This window comes from Chlorocebus sabaeus, chromosome X, assembly GCF_047675955.1.
Source record: "Chlorocebus sabaeus isolate Y175 chromosome X, mChlSab1.0.hap1, whole genome shotgun sequence".
Classification (NCBI taxonomy): domain Eukaryota; kingdom Metazoa; phylum Chordata; class Mammalia; order Primates; family Cercopithecidae; genus Chlorocebus; species Chlorocebus sabaeus.
Genome location: NC_132933.1, coordinates 119766369 through 119781356, shown reverse-complemented (window position 1 = coordinate 119781356; position 14988 = coordinate 119766369). Strand labels below are relative to the sequence as shown.

At 33.1% G+C, this 14988-nt stretch overlaps 1 protein-coding gene across 2 annotated transcripts in view; it reads right to left on the bottom strand.

Moving 5' to 3' along the window:
* DMD (dystrophin) overlaps positions 1-14988 on the bottom strand; it is a 2258239-nt gene that overhangs the window by 1936808 nt on the left and 306443 nt on the right. For both annotated transcript variants that reach the window (XM_037986581.2, XM_073013821.1), the window contains exon 2: positions 5139-5200. In XM_037986581.2, the coding sequence (XP_037842509.2) occupies positions 5139-5200 (62 nt within the window). The remainder of the gene's footprint in view (positions 1-5138; positions 5201-14988) is intronic.

The window sequence follows — 14988 nt, the reverse complement described above, 5'->3', positions numbered from 1 at the left end:
TGGAGAAAATGGAATACTTATACACTGTTGGTGGGAGAGTAAATTAGTTAAACCATTGTGGAAGTCAGTGTAGTGATTCCTCAAAGAGCTAAAAACAGAACTACCATTCAACCCAGCAATCCCATTATTGGGCATATACCCAGAGAAATATAAATCATTCTATTATAAAGACATGTGCATACATGTGTTCATTGCAGCACTATTTACAATAGCAAAGACGTAGAAATCAATCCAAATGCCCATCAATGATAGACTGGATCAAGAAAATGTGGTACATATACACCATGGAATACTATGCAGCCATAAGAAAGAATGAGATCATATTCTTTGCAGGGACATGGATGGAGTTGGATGCCATTATCCTTAGCAAACTGATGCAGGAACAGAAAACCAAGTACTGCACATTCTTATAGGTGGGAGCTAAATGATGAGAACACATGGACACACAGAGGGGAATAACGCACACTGGGGCTTATTGGAGGGTGGAGGGTGGAAGGTGGGAGGAGGGAGAGGATCAGGAAAAGTAATTAATGGGTCCTAGGCTTAATATCTGGGTGATGAAATAATCTGTACAACCAACCCCCATGACACAAGTTTACCTATGTAACAAACCTGCACATGTACCCCTGAACTTAAAGGTTAAAAACAGAAAGCCTGCTTTACTGACTCACAAGTTTAGTGTTAATTTATACTACATCATGCTTATCATGCTGGCTAAAAGGTAAATTAAAAATAAATCTTGCAAAAAGTATGTCATATCAATTTATTTATCACATAATGCTGTTCAAAGAGGGCAAGTCCTGGCTTTTTAATGTGGACATATACGTTGCGGCAATGAAGAGGTAAATGAACTATTGTGGCAGGCCAGGTCTCACTAACGCAGGCCTCCATAACAACTGTTTCAGCACTGACTGGGTGGTAAAGTTAAACATTAAAAGCTGATAGAGCCAGCACTCTTATACAAAGGCTGGAAGGTAACAAAAGTCCACCAAGAGTTTTGCCCAAGCCTTTCCTGGGCCTTGAAGCATGACAAGATAATGAAGGAATTCTTAACAGGACCCTTTTAGGATTAACAAAGTTTTATTGGGGGTCTGAAGAGACTCCCCAGGCTTCCACAAATAAGTTTACTGGGTTCTGAAGGAACTCCCCCAAACTCCATGATTTATCAGGAGGTAAGATAAGGGTAATCATCCCAGCACCTGGACCCATTTAGATTAAGTACATTTACTGAGTCTCCAGAGGAAGGTCTTCAGGAATCAGATCTTAGTTATAGATTAGAAGAAGTAAATCACTTATATTTTTAGACGAATGCACACTTACATGTAGACATATAGTGTAGAAGATACATAAGCTCTGGAAAACTTTGCAATTTTGAGTTGGTCTGGGGATAATTTCCAGGCCTTCTCCCTGTAACCAGTTACAGAAATAAAAACTCCCTCCTTTCCCAGTTCACCTGCATCTCCTTATTGGGCCACAAGAATAAGCAGCCCAACCGTCAGTTTGGTCCAGGAACACTATCATCATATCATGGGTTTTTGTGAAGACATTAAACAAAACTAATTATACATTTCTACTTCATTTAAGTCAAATATGCATACTATGTTGGGAAAAAGTCAGACAGAAGAGTGAAGTATGGAAATAATGATGATCACTAAATTCAGTATAGGATCAAAACCATCATATCACTCACTGGGAGATAGTTTATCTCTCTCAATTGATCTAGTAGTAAACATTTTTTCCATAAAAATTTTCTCAAATACAAACATCAAGCACATTTTATGGCAAAATTATTTTTGGTCATGATTTCAAAACTGTACTTTCCTTTAATACGCCTGCATGGATGAGCATGATTTTTATAATGCAAATTATATTTGCCATAGAGTATACACTAGGCTTTTTAAAGGATTATAACATATCAATAAATTACATGGAAAGAATATATACCCTGAGTTAATCTTATCTAGAAATGGCTTTGTGTTTGGAAAGAATATATACCCTGAATTAATCTTATCTAGAAATGGCTTTGTGTTTATGTGGAGATAAATATTGTTCAGTTATCTCTATATAATAGATGTGACAAATCACATTCTAGTAGAATTTTTTGGAATTGAAGGTTAATAGAAGACTTATTTTAAAAAGAGAGGGCTTATTTTTAAAATGGTACTGGGAAAGTGAAAAATCAGTTAGAGTAGACGCATTTGGCTTCAAATGACGCCACAACAACAAGGATTTAATCACATTTATTTCCTTAAAATATCCCTTCCGTAGCTTTACAAAATAACAAGGAAATATTTTGTTGTCTCTCTATAAGTTACAAATATTATATAAATGTGTATATAAAAGGCAATGAAAAATTATCATCTGTCTGTGTGGTAAATTAGACACAGACAGACATTAATATGACTATAAAAATGAATATGAGTTAGGTTTATTAGTGAGGCATTTCTTTGGTTATATGAATGTGTCTGTGCCTGTGTCTAATTTACCACACAGGCAGGTAATTTTTCATTGCCTTTTTTCTCTTTTTAAAGTCTTCTTCAGCACAATTTTTCCACTCAGTTTTTCTTCTATTTCTAAATTTAGCATAGATTTAATGATTTGTACTACTGACCTAGTGTCTTTATTCTATTTATGTAGTACACTAGTAATAAACATTGAGATTATATAGAATATATACATTCCTGCCTTTGATAGGCTCACATTTTAGAGCTTTCTTCATAAAGGTTACCAGATTCCCTCTAGCTCAGATTACTGCTTTCTCAGACCACCCACACTGTGCCCACTCAGTTCTACTCCATTTAGAAATTAACCAAAAACTCCCAAATAACTGTGCAGGCTCCATGAGATCAGGAGATTCCACTTCAACTAATTTGTGTATCCTACAGGGCTAGAATTCTGCTGAAAGGCATATGCAGCGATGCAATAAATTGCCAAATGATGATATATATCACGATTATGTTTATCTTTTGGTATCACCAAGTGATTTAAACTGAATCAACAAGCTTCCTCTAAATTCCCATCTTCTTCAAAAGTGTCTAAAACAATGTAGTCACTTGCCGAAGTTTTGACAGAAAAGAGTAAGAGGAAAAAGATTCTTTCCAAGTTCTCAAAATTAGAAGTTAGTGCACTTGTATATACGCATTTTACCTTTAAATAAGTTTTCTCCTCTGTCTTTGTAAACTTTTATTTCTATTCCTGACACTTAGGATATGCTTGATAATAGAATTTCTGTACTTGAAAGAATGGTGACTCTTTTGATCAATTATAACAGACTTAGGGAGAACATTTGCAATATAACTGAAAAGTGTGAGTTGAATTAGAGGATGCAAATATTTGGGAAGAAAACAGTAAATGTACTCATATATGTGAATATTTTACAGTTTTAAGATACGGGCATTCATAAGGACAGAAAAAAATATACCAAATTGCTCTAAGGCAGTGCTAACAATATATAAATAGAGGATGGACTTGATATCAAGCTTTGGTTTGTATATTAACAGGTGAGTTGTGATAAATGATAATGGAAAAGGTTAATGCACAGAGTGAAGATCTATTTCAATTTGTGGGAATGAGGATACACAGTACTTGTCATCTTTACACACCTTTTAAAAATTACTCTGATTCAATTCAAAGATTCACAGTATTGTCACATTTATTATTTCAGAAAATCTCTTCACAATTCTGATTTGTCTGTATGTTTGTTTGAAAATATATCTCGTCTGCTTCAGAATTCCAAAACTTAAAAATGTAAATGATGCCAGTATATACAGCAATCAAACCATATATACCCATCTTATAAATATTCTGAGAATTATGAATACCTATCCTAAATATCCTGGGTTTATTTTAAATTTATTCTTCTTGATTTGTGTTGTTATATTTTATTTCATTTAGCTTAAAAAGTTGAGGATTTAAAAAACATTTTTAAAATATATGTTTCACTTTATGTCTATAATAGAAATTTATTATTAATTCAGCAAGGAAATAAAATGAACTTTTATTAGTTAAAATTCAGTAAGTTATATTAAACAGTACATGGCAACATTCTGCTACCAAACACCACAAAGAATAGACAATATTCTAAAAACGTATGTCATAGGAAAGGGAGAACTTTTGAGATTGGATCTCCTAGTGGATTGTTTTGGGTCCATTATCATGATTTTTACAAAATCAGACCCATAGAGGGAGTAATTCATACCTATTAAGAGTATCGGGCATTTTACTAGAAATTTTCACTTTTAGTGACTCTTTAAATCATTACAATAAGAAACAAAATATCCATTATCAAAACTATGCCACTCTTAAAGCCTTGGCTGTAAGGGCCATATTTTATTAGCTTTATTTTTCCATTATCTAGATTTGATGTTTCAATTAAGCAATCAAAATATACATATATAACCATTCATGATGGAAACATAAGAAAACTAACTCACCAAACATTTGATTGATTTACCCAAATCGAGAATAATAATTAAAATGCAAGTCTTTTAAACCTTGACATACCAATAAACCTCCATATATTGTATTCCTAATACTACTTTTCAGGGTAAGAATATCTTGCTCTGTGTTCACCTATAATCATCTAGAGTTGTGCTATTGATTAGAAATTGAGTTGTATTTGCAAAATGAGTAAATATTAAGAGTATGGATCGATGACTGCAGAAAAACAAGATGAACTTATTGTCTTTAATTATTTGAAATATGCTCTAAATTATAGTGGCTTAATACACCCAAAGCAATTATATTGTTTTTCTTGAACTTGGTAAAGACGAAGAGGGACAAAAAAATAATTTTCACAACAAAAATCCCTCATATCTTCTTCTACTATGTGACATATTCTAGCTACTTGATGGAAGGTTGCCGCTATAACCTCTGATGACTCATGTCATTAAAGAAACTCACATTGTCAAGAAGAATCCAAGACACACATTTTATATGATTAAATCGTGTAACTTTGCCATATCTTCTGCTGCTTACTCCTTAAATAAGAGTGAACATAATATTCCCAGATTTGGACAGCTAAAATAAAATGACAGTATGAGAAAACTAACACGGATTTTTAAGATACACAGGTATATAGTCCATTTTGAAAATTTCACAACTTAGATCTTAAAAGTAAAGTAACAAACCATTCTTACCTTAGAAAATTGTGCATTTACCCATTTTGTGAATGTTTTCTTTTGAACATCTTCTCTTTCATCTAAAATGCAAAATAAAAAAATAAAAGTTAGGAAGCAACTTTAAATATAATTCTTATTTTACAACGAAAGTAACTTTCCATTATTATGTGTTAATGTTATTTTACCTTTAGTATTACATTCATTGATAAATGGAATTAAACATGAATGATGCTGGTTTGGGATATCCAAATTAAAATTATATCTGAAAAATGGCCAGGTGCGGTGGCTCACACCTGTAATCCCAACAGTTTGGGAGGCCGATGAGGACGGATCACTTGAGGCCAGTAGTTTGAGATCAGTCAGGCCAACATGGCGAAACCCCATCTCTACGGAAAATACAAAAATTAGCCAGGCATGGTGGCATGCGCCTGTAATCCCAGCTACTTGGGAAGCTGAGGCAGGAGAATCATTTGAATCCAGGAGGTGGAGGTTGCAGTGAGCCGAGATCATAGCACTGCACTCCAGCCTGGGCAACAGAGTGAGATCCTGTCTCAGATTTGTAGTATCTGAAAAATAATTAATATGACCAAACCCATAGTCATTCAAATACTGTATGACTAGAGAAAAAAAGTCTCATCTGAATAATAGTATTATTCCCCAGTTATGAATAGATACTCCAGTATCATTAAAAGAAACTCGCAGCTGTCATTTACTCTGAAAAACTGTTTTGGAGGCTTTCCTCATGCTATCCACCCGACCATGTAGAAGTGATTATTTCTTCCTTTGCAGCATCTACATTCTCTAACATGGGCCTGCTCTCACTATGGAAGAGGTTTCCTGATGAGCAGGAGCATGGTTTAGTTATCTTTGCTTCCAGAGCTTAGCACACTGTCTGAACAAATTAAGAGCTCAGAAAATAAATTTGACAAATACGTGAATGCTTTAAGGGAGGGGAGACTCTACAACTCTATAATTTTTAGGACCTCTTTTCATCTAAAAGTCAGAAAATTTCAAATAAAAATGCAAATGATACTCTTCATGGCCTACATATAAATACTCAAAGAAAAAAACCCCAAGGATTTATACTAAGGGATTAGGGAGAAAAATTATTAAAAAACAGCTTCACAGAATTCATGTTTCTACAAATGATCTTTCTGTCCCTAAACTGGAAATTAGTATTAAGTCAAATGGACAGAAAAATCATCAATCTTGATATATTAAAATGTTTTTCTCCAAGCCAAAGACTATTTTTTAATTATTGTAAATATAATCATATTAGTTAATGTTCAGTAAATGAATGTATCTGAGAGATATTTAAAATTGATACATTTTATATTTTATTTACTTGGATCAAAAGAACTGTTCTTGAAATGTCCTTTACAAAGTAATCATGTTTGCTCTCATATTTTTTTCAGTAGTAAATCTCCATTGCCTCTCTTAAAAACATGATAAGGAATCACTTTCTCATAACAAATATATGCATGCACTAAAAATACCTGTTTATCTTTAAATCACAATATTAATCTATAAGTAGATTCCTTTAATCAATATGAGAAATAACATTGAATACATAAATTTCAAACTGTCATCTTAAGTGAGAAATTTTATTTAGCATTACAAATACATTTTTATTATTTAATTGTGTTATTCCCAGAAGCTTCTATATGTATGGTCAATATCAACATTATGCATGTGGTATATAATTAATCTTAGCTACAATATGGAAGTATTTCCTTTGTTGACAAGGGTGAATAAATAAAAACAGATAGTAATAGTTTTCAAACCTATTCTAGCTTCCTTCAAATCTTTACTTTCATAAAATTAATACTAACCCTTGCAAAATAATTTTAAAAAGAAATGGAACATTTCAAAATGGTCAAAATTAAACCATCTTCATTGACTTTCTGGAGGAAGTTTGGTCAATACATCTATGTATCAATAGTATATACATATATTCCTAAAAGCAAATGACCTTATTTGCAATTCCACTTATTTTTCCTACATGTGCATGCATATCTTCTGTCAGAAAGCAGAGAGTAAATGAGTCAGTTGAAAGCATACATTCAGATGTCTTTGAAACATACCCCAAACCCTCTGCCAAAAGCTCATATGAGGTCTTTTGAAGTGATTTAATCTAGAGGCTTTTAAGTGAAAAATACGGAGTAGAACAACATGTTTATTCTTTTCAGTTATATGAACAAGGAGCATTTTTTAGGTAAGCATCGAAGGCAGCACGAAAACCTTGACATTATGTGCAAAATGTTACGTATCTACTGTGTAAATAACACTAAATGTGAGCTTCAACATATAAACATCTTCGCTGGCTGTCCTCTCTTACCTCTGTGTCTTTAATACAAGAAAAATATGTCTTCAATGAATTATTGTTTTATTTTGGCATAGTAGCATATATTTTGTTCAACATAATAATTATTAATATAATTAATTGTATTATTATAATAAAATGTATAACAATCCTTAGTGTCTTACTATTCATAAAGTTGTTTTAATTATGTCATCTCAATCTGTATGTAATTTACTACTTTATATATAAACACAAGTTGAGAAGGAATAAAGCTATTAAGTGACAGAAATGAACTCGATATAGATTTTCTGAATCAAAGTTCATGGCTTTTCACATTGACCAGATATGTATCATTTACATTATAATTGCATAATTAACAATACAGAATACCATAAGATAATCAGAGTCACAAAAGGTGAACATATTAACACAAATGCAAAATAACCATGAAATCAGAGCTTCTATTTTGAGCAACTCAAGGAGGTTCCGTGTATGTTGTAACCTATGTGAATAGCGTCCTGGAATTTTTCAATGCATAACTTATATGTCTGTATGAACTAATCTAGAACTGAATAATGAACCTTCCTTATGATACTGGATGATATGGTTGTTGATACTTCAAATAATAATGCTCTCACATTTACTAATTGATATTTGGTATTTCCATTTTCGTCTTATATATCATTATGGAAATATTTTAACATCCAAAAATCAATCAAAATTGTTATGTCCACACTTTTAAATTCCCCATAAATATATATTTCATGTAACCAAAATAATATTCTTTCTTTTTCACTCATTTTATCATAGATATCATACACGCTGCTCTTTCCTTTTGTTTGCTATTAGAGATTAATCACAATAAACATGTTCATGCACTCACTTCTTTTTTGTTTTTATAATTGTCTTAGAATAAATTATCAGTTCAACATTATGAAAACCTTTATGACTTTTGCTAAATATCTTTATAATGCTTTCCAAGTGATCATACCCACTTCTACAGGTACCAGAAAGAATGACATTGGGAATTATAATCTCATCAGCAGGTATGTCATTGATAGGAGTTTTGTTGCTTTAGTCTTTTGAGGTATTGCTGCTTTGTTTAGATGTAAGGAGATATTTGATGTTTGCTTTAATTATAATTAATTTGATTACTAATGAAGTAGAACATGTTTCATGCATTTATTTATTCTGCATGTTTCTACTTTTGTCAAAATACTTGTTTATATCCTTGCTCATGTATCTATTGAGCATTTAATATTTAAAATTAATTGGAATGAGATAATTATATGTTGGTAATTCTTCAACATTTCAAGTCATGGGCTCCATTTGACTATCTGATGAAAATAATGAACCTTCTCTACAGAAAAATGTCTACACATATATATTTGCATATAGTTTCATACAGTTCACTGACCTCCCTGCAGAAAACTCCTATTACCATAAAATCCAAGTTAACAATCACCATTGTAAATTAAGCTACTTACTTTTAGTCAATGAATGAACGCATTTTCCCAAGTAGTCATGTGCCTTTTAAGTTTTATTTTATTATGCTAAAATGTTATACTTACTTACTTGACTTGATATATTTTTATTGCTATTTGTCATAGTGCTTAAAAGTTGACTATTTTAAGTTGTATACCCTTAGTTAACCTAAAGCCACTATACATACACATCATACATATATAAATTGTTCTAGAAACTATTTTAATACGTTAACATGATGTGTATTTCTGTAGTCACATAGTCTATAGTAAAACTATAGAATATTAATGTGCAATCAGCAACAAAGCAAGTGAGAAAAGAATAAAGTGATAGCTGTTTTATTACAAAATGATTATGTACTCCTGTTTAGTCATTTCAAGTAGCACATATTCTATTTCATTTCCTTTAGGGTTTGTTTATAACTGATTTTATTTTACTAATAAAAATATGCATGTGCATATTAATATGAAAGGCAAAGAAGAAAATATCTCTTAGGAAAATTTACTTGAAAACAGTTCCCTGGAGATATCAAGAAGTGAAGAACTACTACTTCATAAATTGCAAAAACTGACCAATGTTTTATTTTATTCTCTCTATGGGAAAAACCCATATAAAATTAGCTTTCTAACATGACATAAAAATTGTATTTCCTCTCAGAAATCTTTAACCCCTTCTAATAAAGTTATTTTTATTCAGTATATGTGGCCTTTCATATTTTTTAAGATTAGTACAATGAACTTTTACCTTGTTAATAACTTTTATATTCCTTAGTCCCTCAGGAGTATAAATGTGGGATATATTAAACTGCACTATTCATGATTCACAAGAGCAAGCTGCTGCAGAAGAATGATATTGGGCAAACTGAGAGAACATTAAATCTGTGGAACGGGCTTCCAGTCACTTTGCAGGACTTATGAGAATTGTGGCCTTAAAATTGCCAAGCCTCAGCCTCTTTAACTGTGAAATGAGAATATTCATTGCTTTTTAACTCACAGATCTATTGACAAGATATAATGAGATCATTTACTTATGCAATAATTTATAGAATAATTATTTACAGAATGCTTACTATGTTGTGGTCATTGCACTAGTTACTGAAAATATAAACAAGATTCACTCTGGGAGAGCTCTTAGCCTAGTAGATAACAGACACATCATAGATAAATATGAAACATTTTGCATAAACAAAAATATATATAAATTTAAAGGATATTATAGGAGCACAGAGAAAGGAATAAGTAGCCACATGGAGAAAAGATATTTTGGAGAAGGTAATGGGTAGGTTGAGTTTAGAAGAATGATAGAAAGTAAAGAAGGAATAAAGGTAGGAGGAGGATAAAGATGAATCTCACTAAGCAGACAGTAAGACAAGGACAGAGCGATAAGAAACTGAAAGTACATGCTCATTCACTATGCAATTCTGTTTTGTTGCCCTCTAAAATGTGAGAAACGGAGTGGCATGAAATTAAATTGCATTGAGAGTTGGGAGTGAGATGCTGGAGAGCCTCCACAAGACCTCTTCTCTGCTATCAGATAAGACAATGTAAGTGAAAGCATTTAAAAACTGGGGGGAAAAAACAGAAAAATAGTTCTATAAACACTAATAATTATTCCCATTACATAAAGCAATTAACCATATTCCGTGCAAGAAAATAAATTTTTTTTGACACAAGGTCTCACTCTGTCCCCCAGGCTGGAGTGCATTGGAACCATCATAGCTCACTGTAACTTCAGATTCCTGGGCTCAAGCAATTCTCTCAGCTCTGTCTCCTCAGTAGTTAGGACTACAGGCACACATCACCACATCTGTCTAATTTTTATTTATTTTTTTCTTTTGTAAAGATGGGGTCTCCCTATGTTGCCCAGGCTGGTCTCAAACTCCTGGCCTCCATCAATCCTTCTGCCTCAGCCTCCCAAAGTGCTAGGACTACAGGCATGAGCCAACACACTCGGCCTAGAAAAACCCTTTTTAAATGATATTTCCTTGGGGGCTAGCTAATATGTTAATTGAATATCTTCATCCCTAATGTGACACAGAAAATGTATCTTTAAAAGGAGAAGGGAATATTAAAGTTGATACCAGTTTAGAAATACATGTAGTGAAGAAATGCAATGGGATAAGTTAATTTCACTTAAAGAAAGAACTATGAAGTAATATGGGAGGGCAATTAAGTTCAGTCTATTCTCTGCTTCCACCAAACATGAGAAAAAAGAAAATGAAAAATATGGAAGATTAATGATAAACGTTAGATAAGGTTGTGTGATACTTTAGAGCATTATAAAGGAAGGCAACACATTTAGTACATATTTAGAAAATGGATTTACTGTGCCATTAATATTACAAAATTGCAATGCAGAGTGGAGGAGGCTGCAATGGAAAATGGTATCAAAAATGCTTTCTGTTAAATCTGAGTAATAGTCTTTCATTATGGGATTTTTCTACGGCCTGAGGTGACATTAGTGGTCAGCTTATAATGAGGAGGTCTAAAATAATTAAACTTCTGCACAAAGAACAGAACAACTGTTCATGTCGAAGATATTTCCTTATTTCCCATTCACTCTACAATCAATGTAATGCAGTCTTCACTGCTCATCATCCTACAAAAGTTGTTCTTAATAACATCACCTACATCCTTTCTCATTTTCAAGAGAGTGACTGTCTGGATCAGAGCTGTAATCCCAGCACTTAGCATAGAATGTGTTAGGTGTTTTAAGTTAATGAAGACCAGATTTACTTTTTAGTCCTCTTCTCATTTTTCTCCTCTGCAGATATTAATTATATTAACCTGTGGTAGGCAGAATAATGTCTCCTCAAAAATGGCCACGTGCTAATCCCTGACATCTGTGAATAAATTATGTTACATGGCAAAGTGGAATTATTGCAGATAGAATTAGACTTTCTAGTTAGCTAACTTTTGATAGGGAGATTATCCCAGATTATCTGGGTGGGCAGGATGTAATCACAAGGGTCCTTATAAGGGAGAAAGGTTGGCATAAGGGGAGAATTAGAAAGCAGTATGAGAAGGACTTGGTCCAAGGTGGCTGGTTTTGAAGATGTAGGAAGAAGGCCATGAGCCAAATAACATGGGGATTCTCTAGAAAATGGAAAAGGTAAGGAGACAGACTCTCCCCTGAGCCTAGTAAGGTCCATTTTGGATTTCTGACCTGCAGAACTGTCTGAGAATAAATGTATATAATTTTAAGCCACTGAATTTGTGGTAATTTTATAGCAGCAATAGGAAACTAATAAATTACATTTCATATTTAAGGCTATTAAGTGACAAATGTGTACTTGACATCTACTAGGTGGTAGGAAAACAACTGTGAGAAAGACAGTGTCTCTACCTTTTTTTCCTTCTAGCTTAGTGAGAGAAGCAGACACACAAAAAAGGATAGGTTGATACAAATATACAGATAAGTTGCCTGATGAAGAAACTACAGAGTCCTGTTACAATAATACATTAAGGAAACTAACTTGAAAAATCTAGAGCTTCCTCGATGAAGTGACATCTCAGCTGAGTTTTGAAAGTTAATTAAGAGTAGAGAGACAAGTGGTAGAAAAAGAGAACTCCAGAAAATGAAAAGAGCAGGTGAAACTGTCAGGATGTGAGAGAAAGAGTATGGTCCTTTCTCAGACCTAGAGATGGTGGAGGAGGATAAAAGTGGCAGAGATGACCCTAGAAAAAGTGAAATTATCATCAACCTATTCATGAAGAGCCTGAAAATATAGCCAGAGGGCAGTTTGAAATCAAAGCGGAATTTTAAGTAGGGAAACAGCAATGTTAGGCTTGGCTCTTAGAAATAAATTTCACAGTGTAGAGAATATTTGGGGATAAACTGTAAATAAGAAGACAGATGAGCTGATTATACTTACAATCCACATGAGAAATGAGCATGGCTTGCATTAATGAATGGCAGTGGGGCTGGAAAAGAAGTAGGTGCATTCGAGATATATTCACTAGGTAGTATTATAAGTACTAATTATTAATTATATGTGGAGTTAGGGGAGTTGGATCATGGATAATCAATGATAAAGCTAAGTTCCCTGATGGAGAAACTACAGTTCTGTTACAATCATATACTAAGAGAACTAACTTGAAAAATCCAGAGCTTCCTTGATGAGGTTACAGGCTAGATTATTCAGAATGGCATATAAGGGCCTTCACAATTTGACTCCAGCGTACTCCTCTAAACATATTAAGGAGTAGGCCTGTTGGCAGTCACCCATATCCCATACCTTATATACATCTACCAGGTCTGCCCTAGTCACACAAGCCAAATTTCTCCATAAAAAAATCATATGCTTTCTTGCTTTAGTCCTTTGTTCATGCAGTCCCTAGAATGAGGACACTCACTATTAAGATCTAGTTCGAATGTCAGGGTTTTCACAGTCACACTTATTTCCCTGGCATAAGTTATCAATAAATGCTTCTGATATAAACATATGTGTAGACTCTTTTCTAATTATGCATATATGTACGTATATATGTGTGTGTTACACACATAAATAATTGTATGTGTATGGACACACAGATACTTTAATTGTGTGTGCATTATAATTTATAAAGTGATTTCAAACATCTCATCTTGTTTACACACACATACACACATAAACAGAAAATTAGTTTATTGTCTTCCAATAATGCAGCCCAAATCCCACTCATTACCTCCTAAATGTGACCACATTTAGATGGGAGAATTATTATGTCTTTGCAACTCCTGGCACCAAACATGGTGTACTGAAGCAGAAATAGGTACTTAGCAAGGGTTTGTTGAATAAATCAAATGACTATTCAATACTGTAATTAAATCTCAGATCTACTAAGTCCTAGACCAATGCTTTCCCACTGCACTTCATCATACTGCTCAAACTACTCTGTTAATTATAGACCTTCTGTCACCAATTCATTTCCTAAATTATCCATTGAGCACCAATTAGACATAAAACTAATTTTTAATGACTTCCCCCAAAAATTTGGCCTTGGAACTGAAGTATTGCTAGTTATTTTCATCACTACAATGAATAAAAAATTAAGAGAAAGAATATTTCTTGCAAACAATCTGCCTTTATTTCTCTAGGTGAATTTCACTCTGTAATATGATATAATTGCCCTTTAGTTCATCTTTCGTGACTGTCATGGCTTCTAACACAATGTAAAATGCTATGGATGACCTGTCTGTCCCTTTGCCTCCACTGCAAATGCCACTTCTTTCTCAGGTAGGTCAATTGCTTTTTTATTGTAGGGAGTTGTTGGACCCAGAAACCAATTTGGAAAGCTATGTCAGCTCATATTGAATAAAAGTTCTCTCCCATTCCCTGCCACTTAATCATAGAATTTATGCTCCATTAGCAAATTGGAGTTATGCTGAGAACCTAACATAATTGCATAATTGTATATTCATAAAAATTGCAATGCTCTATATACTGGAAACATAGCACAAGAATTGTAGAAATATATTTGTGAAGAATTAATCGAAGTTGCATGAAGTAGGACATAATAACAATGAGATAGAAGAAATGTATTAGAATGGAAGAATGATCAGAACTCCAAGAGTATATGAAAAGGTGTTAAGTGGCCTCAGTTGGAAAAACAGTGCCATGTAGATTGCGCAAATAGTTCATTCTTATTCTCTTAAAATTGCACGTATTAGATACGATGCAGGCCAGTGGTTACATACACTCATTTCAGAGTCAAATAACCTGAGTTCCAACTCCAGTTTCACATTCATTATCTCTGTGTTCTTGAGTAAGTTACTTAACCTCTCTGTGTCTCATTGTCTCTATTTGTTTCATGGTAATAGTAATAGAGATACTGAATTGTGAAGACTAAATGTGACACATGTATGACACATATTAATACTGAGAAACAGAGGAAAAAATGGACAAAACCTATAAATCTTTACTTCTAAATATATTACAACTTCCTATGGGTCTTCTGTATACATCACATTATTTCATAAAATAGACACGATTTCTATGTGGCAGCCATGTTAATAAGATTTTTATAGTATTTATAAATATGTAAAAAATTCAAGTCTTCTTGATTTGAAAGATAAAAACAAAACAAGAAATGATATTCA